The sequence below is a fragment of the Nanorana parkeri genome, unplaced genomic scaffold (assembly GCF_000935625.1).
Source record: "Nanorana parkeri isolate BGI_ZX_2015 unplaced genomic scaffold, ASM93562v1 scaffold427, whole genome shotgun sequence".
NCBI lineage: Eukaryota > Metazoa > Chordata > Amphibia > Anura > Dicroglossidae > Nanorana > Nanorana parkeri.
Window position 1 is genome coordinate 895,552 of NW_017306695.1, and position 11,368 is coordinate 906,919.

General features: G+C 42.2%; 1 protein-coding gene across 2 annotated transcripts in view; it reads right to left on the reverse strand.

The window, feature by feature from the left end:
• The window catches only part of ALCAM (activated leukocyte cell adhesion molecule), a 99,862-nt gene that overhangs the window by 31,341 nt on the left and 57,153 nt on the right, over window positions 1-11,368 (reverse strand). For both annotated transcript variants that reach the window (XM_018560025.1, XM_018560024.1), the window contains exons 4-5: window positions 1,207-1,271; window positions 969-1,056 (exon numbers count right to left, since the gene is read on the reverse strand). In XM_018560025.1, coding sequence (XP_018415527.1) covers window positions 969-1,056; window positions 1,207-1,271 — 153 coding nt within the window. The remainder of the gene's footprint in view (window positions 1-968; window positions 1,057-1,206; window positions 1,272-11,368) is intronic.

Below are 11,368 nucleotides of genomic sequence, written 5' to 3' on the forward strand. Positions count from 1 at the left end.
CCCGCTAGGGGGCACGCGCGAGCAGAAAAAAAATGCCGTCTGGCGACGGCAACCCACCAATGCAGCAGTGCCGTCCGTCCGTTTTTTTACTACGGGCGGACGGCAAGAGCTTAATAAAATATGGCTTTTGGGGATATTTTGCAAATACTGGGATCTGAAATGTGCATTTTAAAAAGGAAAATGAAAACTGGTTTAGATGGCAGAAGTCAGACATGCCCTCACCTCGTTCAGACCTATAGCTCTGCAATTAGGAAAGCTCAAGCTCCTTGCTGTTTGGAAAGCTCTAGCTTCATCTCAGCAGGGAGCATGTCAGACTTCTGCAGAGAGTTCACTGCTTCCACACAAAAAGAATGGGTGTTAAGACTTTGCACACCTTTTTTTTCATGCACCTGAAATGTATTTAGTGGATTAAAACTGAAAAATAGGCTTTAATAAACAAGAAAGAAGGCCAGATTTAGGAATAACTTCTACCTCACAATCAATTTGGCACATTATTTTTAACCCCTCTACGATCTCCACTATGAATGAAATTCAGACCGTGATATGCTGTATGTGGCGTGCAAACATATGTTCACAGACTCTAATTCTGTCCAGCTTCTTTACTGATTTACAAACATATTAGTCCACTGTCTCACACTGACTGAGGCTGTCCATGCTTTAGAGGCAGGAGACAGCAAGTTAAAGTTCCAATTTACTAGATTAAGTCTATATCTGCATAATAAAGTGCTTAATGTTTTTGGGGTTACTGAGGCACTCTACATAAAGCTTAAATGCTACTGCTTTACCAAGTTTATCACCATCAGCTATACTTACGAGCCAAAGCAAAATAATTAGCATTTTTTTCCTACTATAAACAAAGCACATTTTCTAAATTCTATGAAAAATCTTAGGCTTCAGGCAGAGATTACTCCATTTAACCAGCAAGGCAACAGAAACAAACAATAAAATCAAAGCAATGTAGAGCATACCTCCATCCACTGGCAAAAGGACTTGGCCGTTTCTGTACCATGTAATATTGCCATCTGGATAGCTGTCTTTAGCAACACAGTCTCCAACCTGCATCAATAAAAAACAAGTGCTGATTCAACACTGTACATAAAAAATGTCTTTATAATTGTAAAGAAAACAGACAGGTGATGCCAAAGAAAAAAAAATATAAAAGATGTTTCCAATTATGTCAGATAATGATCCCTTTTATTGGCTTACCAGGTTTAGCTTTCCTGTTTCCAAAAATGTTGCCTGGCTTATAATTTCAGGTTTTGAAGGTGGCTCTGTTACAAGAGAGAATAAATGAACATTAATAGAAAATGTGCTGTGACAACTATGATATATTATTGATACATGCAAGATCCTTGCAAGAATACAAAAATTCCATAACAGGATGAACTAAACATTTTTTTTCTCTCCAATACAGGAATTAATTTTCAAATCCATGCTGAGATGATTTTTACAGACTTTTAAACCACTTCAAATATAAGAATTCCTGCAATATTAAATAACAATGAGGGAACATTGAACTCAACTTGTGTGTCGTAAACATTTTCAAGCGCAAACGTTAAATCCACACAAAACAATATCCTAAATTCTAATAAAGCAGACTTCTCTAATCTTGTCACATGCACCAGGAAAGGTATACAGTAGTCTACCTAAAAGGTGCCATTGTTAAAGTCAGCTTAAAGTAGAGCTGAAGCCAAAACCTTTTTACATTTTGGATAGAGGAAGGGAGGGTTATAACCAATCAGCTTTTTTTGCCATTTGTACCCCATTGGTGAGATTTCTCTTGGCTTTCTCTCCGATAGCCACAAGAGTAATTCCCACCAAAGAGAGGAAAATCCGTGGTCGTGAGCATGGTCATCAGAACTAGCGTATCCATTGGAAGATTTCCCATCTATTCCTGATGACAACCCAAAACTTGGGATTTCCTATTACTTTCACTGCCAGTGATAACGGTCACCAGAACAAATAGTGGGGGTGCATCTACCTAACAGAAAAACAGAGAATAATAAAAACCCAACATGTGCTCGAATCCCTATCCACGCTATCTAAAGATAAGAAAAGTTCAGTTGCACGTTAATGTATTTATTGTTTTGTTTTTCCATAGCATGCGGCAAAAAAAAATGAAAGAACACATCTTAACCGCTTGAAGACCAGGTGTTTAGACCCCCTTCCTGGCCAGGCCATTTTTCAGTGTTCAGCGCTGCAGTACTTTGACATTTATTCCATCATGCAACGCTGTATTAACGGGCATCGCTGCCTCTTTTTCAAATAGTGTGGATTTCCACTCGTGGGCGGATGTAACAGGACGTGTATACACGCCCAGTTACATCCAAGAAGCTCCCGGCCGGCCGTGTATACATAGCGGCTGGCCGGGAGGTAGTTAAAAGTACAGCCTAAATTCCATAAAAGTTGGGACGCTGTGTAAAATCTACATAAAAACAGAATGCAATGATTTGCAAATCTCACAAACACATTTTATTAACAATAGCAAACATACCAAAAGTTTAAACTGAGAAAATTTACCATTTAGAGCAAAAAAAAAAAAAAAAGGTAATTTTGAAATTAATGGCAGCAATTTCTAAATAATGCTCCTAAACGTAAAAGGCTTTAAATATATCATCATCTACAGTACATAATTTCAAAAGCATCCGAGAATCTGGAGAAATCTCTGTGCGCAAGAGACAAGGCATAAACACAATATTAAATGCCCTTTAATAAAACAGGCATGATTCTGTGATGGACTTCACTGCATGGGCTCAGGAAAACTTCCAAAAATGACTGTCTGAACACAGCCCGCCATGCCATCCAAAAATGCAAGTTAAAGCTCTATCATGCAAAAAAGAATCCATAGCTGAACATGATCCAGAAACGCTGCTGTCTTCTCTGGGCCTAAGAACATTTAAAATGGTCTGTTGCAAAGTTTAAAACTATTCTGTGGTCAGACGAATCAAAATTTGACAGTCTTTTTGGTAACCATGGGTGTTGCATCCTCCAGACTAAAGAAGAAAGGATCTTCAGGCTTGTCATCAGCGCTCAGTTCAAAAGCCTGCATCTCTGGTATGGCGGAGCATTAGCATGTATGGAATGGTACCATCAATGCTGAAAGATATATCCAGGTTTTGGAGCAGCATATGCTGCCATCCAGATGACATCTTTTTCAGGGAAGGCCTTGCATATTTCAGCAGGACAATGCTAGACCGCATACTGCATCTGTGACAACAGCATGGCTTCGTAGAAGAAGAGTCTGAGTGCTTAACTAGCCTGCCTGCAGTCCAGACTTTTCACCAATTGAAAATATTTGGCGGATCCTTAAAACAAAAAGTCAGACAAAAATGACCCAGGACTGTTGAGCAGTTAGAAATCTATATCAGGCAAGAATGGGACAACATTTCTTCCAAGAGCTCCTGCAACTGGCCCCTCAATTCCTAGACGTTTACAGAGTGCTGTTAAAAACAAAAGGGATGCTACACTATGGTAAACATGACCCTGTGCCAACTTTTTTTTGAGACATGTTGCTGCCATCAATTTCAAAATGACCTTATATTTTTCTTAAAATGGTACATTTTCTCAGTTTAAACCTTTGGTGTTTTCCATGTTCTCTTGTGAATAAAATACGGGTTTATGAGATTTGCAAATCATTGCATTCTGTTTTTATGTAGATTTTACACAGTGTCCCAACTTTTTTGGAATTGGGGATGTATAGCCAAACCTTTTATATTGGATGACAAAATATTGGTTATTAGATCATAGCATGTGATCCTAGCCAAATATTTATATAGTTAGGAGACTATCTGAAGTGTCTGCTGACACTTCAACTACCCTCAGCCCCTCTTCAGACTCTTTGAATGGTCAGGTTATTTCTGCCAATGCCTCTTCAGGGTTCTGAAAAGATGGTTGCATGTGCAGCTCAGAGGTCCCATTGGGGATATTTCCTTTTATTTTCTGTCTTGAACATGCAGTGTGTTCTCTACAAAGAGTGGGGAACTACCCTCTTAGACAGTTATCACAAAACCAATGATCACCATTGGATGATTTACCCTCACCTCTTGTTCTGGTGACAACTGTAACATTTTGAATTCCCCAATTCGTTCATCTTGATGAATGGCAACCTAGAAATTTGCCTCCAAATCCAAGAAATTGATTTTACATTAAGTAAAAACTGCATTTCATTTAGGGTTACTAGAGAGACACAGGAATGTAGAGATTGTTGGGACATGCAAAAGTAAGAGTACAGTAGTAAAACACTAACAGGCCAACAAAAAAAACCTGAACTGGGGAGTGCCTGGAGCTCAAACAGCAGCCTAGGGAAATTTACACCTGAAGCTGGCACCAGATGAGGTCTGAACATCCACCTGGTAAAACTTGCAGAACATGTGAGCAGGTGGCAGCCTTGCAAATATGGAATGCCAAATGCCCAAGAGGCATTCACAGAACTTATAGAGTGGAACCAAATCTATAAGACCATAGGTTTGAATAATGATCTGTCTGAGCCACCGAGAAATGGTGGTATGAGAGGCTGGTTCCCCTTTACAGGGACCATCAGGGATGACAGAGAGTCAGTATTTCTAATAGAAGAGGTGGCTGGTAGAGGTAGAAATGCACGGTATTAACTATATCCAGTTAATGTAGGGAAATCTCCTTCTGATAAACTGGAGACGGACAAAACAAAAAGAATATCTCCAGTTGAGGTGAAAGGCCACAACCACTTTAGAAAGAAAAAGTAGGGTTTAGGCCTCAATACCACCTTGTACCTGTGTAAGACCCAGTTTGGCTCTTTACAGGACAAAGATACCAGTTTGGACACACACCTCCAAGAGGTAATGGCATCGAGAGATAACCTAAGTCAGAGTGAAAAAGGAAATGCTCCTAACAGGTTAAAATGGCAGTCTTTGAAGTTCTCAGAGAACCAAATTCAGATACCACAGAGTCAAGGGAAGTGCACAGGGGGAGCAATATAAGAGACACTTTGCAGAAAAGTCTTAAATCAAAGATTGGGAAGCCAACTGTCTCTGAACAAAACGGCAAGCACCAAGATCTGCCTCTTGATGGTACTTTGGGTCAAATGTCAATCCAGGCTTAATTTCCCAGGGGCCTGGATTCAACCCAAGCAGAATTTTAAGGAATGAAAGTTCCTCTTCTCGCACCAAGCATATTATGCCTTCCATGTGTGGTCACAGACCTTGCAGGAAGCAGATTTCCTCATTTTCAGCTTCCCAGAAACCACTGCTTCGGAGATGCCCTTGCCTGAAGATTGAGGTTTCAACTGTGAAGCAGGATAGTAAACTATCTGTTGGACAGAAGATCCAGAGGATTTGAAAGGTCAGAGTACCACATCCACCTGGGCCATTGCAAAGTTATTCCGAAAAGGATCACTGGAATGCCCTCCATCTCGATCCTTCAAAGTAGATATGTAGAGGAAAGGCATAAACCAGGCTGTACTGATCCCACAGAGCCACCAGAGCACCCAATGCTTCTGCCAGAGGATCTCGCTGCCTAATGATGATGAACCTGGGAGGTCTTGAGACAAACATCCAGTGTCCTCCACCAGTGACACAGGCCCTAGAACGTTACCGGGTAAAGGGACCGCTCACCTGGGTCCAGGCGCTGCTGGCTTAGGAATTCTGCTTGAAAATTTTCCACGTCAAGGACGTTAACGGTGCAAGTGAAGTTCTGCCCAGAATATAACTCTTTATACTGTACATCTCTTGCAACGGCAAGACTTTTGGTAGTTGTACGCCACTGCTGTGGTGTTGTCTAACTTGAGCCTGATCGGATGACCTGTCAGTTGGAATGTTCAGAGCTGTAGATACAACCAAATCAACTGAACCTCCAGAATGTTCAAGATAATTAATGGGACATGCTGGATTAATGGGACATGCAGAAGTGGAGGGTCAGCTTACTTGTGGACTGAAGAATCAGAATTTGAGAGTTGAGAGTTTCTCCTGGGGAAGAAAAACTCTGGCTTGAGCTGTACCTAGGATGACAGCCAGATACTCAAATGATGAGTTGGTTCTAGCGCTAAAGAGTTCTAAAGAGTCAGGAACTCCAAGGTCTGAACTGTTCATGGCACATGGTTGGCCGACACTGGTGCTGAATGTTTCCTCAACAGGAGATTAGCCAGATATCCCACAATAGGAATACCCTGGAAACAGCACAGAACAGGGACCAGTACTTTGTTGAAAACTCAAGGTGCAGAAGCTAGGCTGAATGGTAAGGCCACAAACTGGAAATGCTGAGGGCCTACAGAATAGGGAAGAAATCACAGATGCACTTGAAAAATGAGGAAAAGGAAATATGCATTCCTGGTGTCCAGAGGCCAAAAGGTTCCTCTGATGGGGGAGGAAGGGGAGAGTAAATGACACAATCCATGTGCTCTGCCCACATGGCATACTCACAATTAAGTTTTAAAGAAACGGTCACACCTGGAGCTGTGGCACGGCTTTGAAGTCAGAAAGTCCTGTGTGGCTAATTAACCAGTACATTCAGATCTGGAAAGTGCCAAAGACAGAACACAGAGTACCCAAATGTCACATTTCAGACTAGCAGTGCACTTGCCCAATCCAGGAGGGTCTGGATACAGTCTTCAAAACTAGTGCTAAGGAGTTGCTGAAGCAGATAGCTGCGTATAGAGAGAGTTAAGCAGCTTGGAAAGGATTCTTGGAAAAAAAAATGCTAGCAAAAGACATTTTTTTTTCTGCTCTCCCGAGAAAAGTTTAATAAGACCTGCTGAGGTTAGAAGGGGTCCTACTGGGCTGGTCACTGTTTTGTTTTTATCCGTTGTCCAAATACCCCTGTAGGTGCCAGGAAAAAAACAACAAACAGTCTCTGAATTCCTTTGCCCCTCAATGAACACTAAAGAAAAGGATTTTTGTTTTTAATATTATGTTATCTAATCAAGTCTGGCAATAAACATTCTTCAGCAGTTGGATTCAGTTAAGCTCAGTTGGGGTATTAAAAGCTACTATCCCCAGTGCCATTTCATAAAAGGTGGCCATTCTAATGGGCATCTCTTGGGGGCCCCGCTAACACTAGAACTGCCGGGGTCCAGCACAAAGCAGAGAAACTGAAACGTTCAGCGCCTGGGCTTCTGATGTGGAGCTTGCCGACAACCAGGGATTTCCTTCCACTTACAGTTGTGTCCATCACACAGGAAGTAAAGGAAATCTCCCCAAAAGAACACAAGATTGAAAAAAAGTGTTAAAAATCTAAAAAAAAAAAAAAAAGGTATGGCTTTAGTTCTATTTTAAGCAGATTTTAACAATGGCACATTTTAGGTAGACGGTAGCTTTCCTGGTGCATGTGACAAGATTAGAGTAGCCTGCTTTATTAGGATTTAGGATTTTTTTGTATTGAGTAACTTTTGTGCATGAAAATGTTTACTATATAGCCTAAAAAGTAAAAACATTCCCCCCTGCCCCCCCCCTAATTTTTTCCAGGTTGACATTTGTGTTGACTGTACAAGCATCAGATACACATGCAAGGCCCCTTTTGCACGGGTGGCCCGATCGGGTCCGCTAGAAAATGTGCAACATGCTTCTGTCGCGCGTTTCCGGTCAGTTCTATTAAAATAGAAGGGGGATAAACGAGCTGCAAACTGCCAAAAGAAGCGCATGTACTTTTTTCTGCCTTTGGCGTATTGCTACTCAGGTGTGAACAGGGCCATTGAAAATCATGGGATTTCTTGTGTTGGGCATTTTGAAGCTCATTTTCTACTGCTCAAAAATGCCTGGGTGTGAACAACGCCTTAGTGAACGCAATGCCATTTGTATTTCTATGGATCAAAGTTGCTGTTGCACTAATTAATGCCATCGTCAACCTGACAATCTTACCTCAAATGGTATGGCAACAATTTACCCAAACCCTCTTTTCCAAAGCATTGAAAAGTGAAAAAAAGAGCTCTCCTGAAGTAAAACGCATACAGGTGAAACTAGAATAATTAGAATATCGTGCAAAAGTAATTGCAGTAAGTGCTACAAAAGGGGCCCAAACCAAGTACTGAGTACATATGCATGCTTGTACTTTTCAGAGGTTCGATATTGTTCTATGTACAATCCTTGTTTTATTGATTGCATGTAATAATCTACTTTTTTGAGGTTGTGGATTTGGGGTTCTTGGGGTTTTCATGAGCTGTAAGCCATAATCATCACAATTATGACAAATCACGGCTTGAATTATCTTGCTTTGCATGTAATGAGTCTATCTCATATATTAGTTTCACCTTTTAAGTTGCATTAGTGAAATAAATGAACTTTGCACGATATTCTAATTATTCGAGTTTCACCTGTATGTTCACCATGAGGTTTAGTATTTTGCTATGTTACAGAAAAGTCACATTAATGTGATATTTTAAACAGCAGACTTTTATATTTTGGGACAAACAAATGGGGGGGGGGGGTTCATAAATTGCGCCAATGCTGTATTTTTTTCCACATTTCAGGACCTATTTGTCCTGAAAAAGCAAAGCATAAAATGTTAGGATAGACTACAAAACATACACATATAATGTGTGAAACAGAAAGGCCTGGGGACTCAAATGGTTGCATAAAAAAAAGAAATCAGCACTCTAGCAACATACACTATATATTTGTAGGACTATGCTGTAAATATTTGCAAATGTTTTAACTAAAAACTTATGTAACTGATGACATCTGCCCAAATCCTGAATAAGCAAATAAGCTCTGCTGTCAAACCCAACAAATTATTTAGTTGTCAGTATATCAGTCAACACTGCCACAGAAGAGCATGGGGGCGAGTTATATAAAATATTTCTCAGCATTTCTGTTAGGTATTCTCCTATCAGCTATTTTCAATACTATTTACATGGTACTATCTACTGGATGAGAAAAAGTGCATACCATTAAAGTTTGAAGTGTGTCAAGGAATGGCAAGTTACATATATTTGCAGAAGGAAAAGGTGGGCTACGTGCTGCAGGGTGTATTATGGAAGGGAAAACCTATTTAATTGAATGGGCTGCCAACTGCAGCTAAATCACTCAGAGAAAGCTGTGCACTTTTTTTTTTAAATCGCATCACACCACAATACATGTCAATAGTTTACCATGTAGTGCAGGGGGCGGACTGGGCCGGAGGGCAAGGTGGCAATTGCCCCCCGGGTCTCTCCAATGCTGTCACGTACGGCCCCCGTGACCCCCACTGTGGCCGGCATCCGATGCGGCATCTGTGATCGGGTCCTCGGCTCCTCGGGCGGCCCTCTACACTGCCTGATTAGAGGGCCGCTTCTGCTTGATCTAGCTGGATGAGGCAGGAGCGGCCCTCTAATCAGGCAGTGTAGAGGGCCGCCCGAGAAGCCGAGGACCCAGCGGCCGCCCGATGACAGAGCCGTTCTAACGCGGGCCGGCCGGGTGCAGGTGGCAGAGAGGAGAGAGGGAGCCACTGCAGCTACGGCCACAGCAGACCCAACCCACAACCAGGGTCCATGGAACCCCCACTAACCACCAGGCCAAGGTAAGGGGACAACATTTTTAAAACAAAACCCGGTGACATTTTATCCCCGGGAACATAAAATAAATCTTTTTTTTTTTCTTTTTAATACCTGTGCGACGGACCCCCGTACTCAGGATGAGTATGTCCGCCGCTGTCTTCTTCCTTGCTGAGGAGATATTGGAACCCGCTGATCTGTAGCTCCCAGTTTCCCCAGTCACTAGCCAAGGCTTGAGTGTAGGGTAAACAAACTCTCCTTTATTGAGCAACTGCACAAACTTATATACAGCAAGTGATGAAATCAGAATATAATCCCATCACATCCCCCCTCCCCTCCCAGACCATCGGTCTGCTCAACACCACAGGTGTCCACCTGCTAACGAACTCCAGACAGCCATAGCAGGAGCCTGGCCAGAATGTCATTGTTCTGAGCTCCCTCAGAGAACAATGGGAGATAACGAAGGATGGTGCTGATAGTCTTTCCATAACCAGGTCACACAGCATAACGCACTCAAACACAACTCAACACCAATACACATTTAACTTATAAACTGATCACTGTGTCGTCACAACCTGATCCCCTTATCCACCAAAAGTGCGGCCTCCCGTCTCCCACGCTGTCAGAAGCTGCATACAGCGTAGTGCTGGTTACTACTTAAACAGGCGCGCTGTGTGCAGCTTCTGGAAAGATTCGCTATTACCGTAGCGTGAGCGATGCAAAATGCGCAGCCGCCTTTCCCGCTATGCTAATAGTGTATCTTCTCAGAAGCTGCATACATCGCGCGCCGGTTTAAGTAGTAACCAGCACACGCTGTATGCATATTCTGACAGCGTGGGAGACGCGAGGCTGCGTTTGTCGGTGGATCCCGGCATCAGGTGAGTATTAAAAAAAAATGGTTTATTTTAGAGCTGCAACCATTATTCGATTAAGTCGATTAAAATCGACGATGGAAAACGTTGTCAACGTTTTCCATCGCCTATTCGTCGGCTAAAATGTAAATTTCCCGCTCACCGCCGCTCACACCACGCCCACGCCGGTAAACCCGCTCACGCTGAGGACATGCATCTGGCCCTCTCCTCCCGGTGAGCTTCCCGACTCGCTGCTGACCGCTGACAATCAAGGTAAGTCACTCGAGATCCCTTTTTAATGTTTCCTTTTTTTTTTTTTTTTTAAAGCAGCACACTGTAGAACATTAGCAGCTATAGAGGAACAACAAATCCCAGCAATAATACATTATACAGGATGTTTAATGTATTATTGCTGGGATTTGGTGTTCCTCTATAACTGGTCAGTGGTATTCTGCATTGCGCCGTATAATCATTATACAGCACACTGCCGAACTCCACCAGCTATAGAGGACTACAAATCCCAGCAATAGTACATTATAGTATAATGTACTATTGCTGCGATTTGCTGTATTCCTCTATAGCTGGCGTTATTCTGCATTGCGCTGTATAATGTACTATATTGCACACCAATTTTTTTTTTTTTTACTTCCACCGCTCCAAACTTGCTCCCGTGATGGACTACAATCTCAATACAAGCTAGTAGTCCATCACTGGAGCCATTTTAAAAAAGAAAATCTGATTAATCGATTAATCAAGCTTAATAATCGGCTAACTAATCGATTTTGAAAATAGTTAGCTGCAGCCCTAGTTTATATTATGATCCCGGAGACATAATTTGTCAGGAGATGGTCTCCTCAATCCGGGAACTGTCACCAGAAAATCGGGGATGAATGTAGAGCTGCAACAACTAAATCGACTAAGTCGATTATAATCGATGATTGAAAAAGTCTTCAACATTTTCAATCATTGATTAATCAGCTTTTATTTAGTTGGCCCTGGTCACGGCTCCACACACGCCGCACCTCCTCCCCACCTCATGCTTGCCGCTGCTAGACCCGCACGCTCCACACGCCGCACCTCC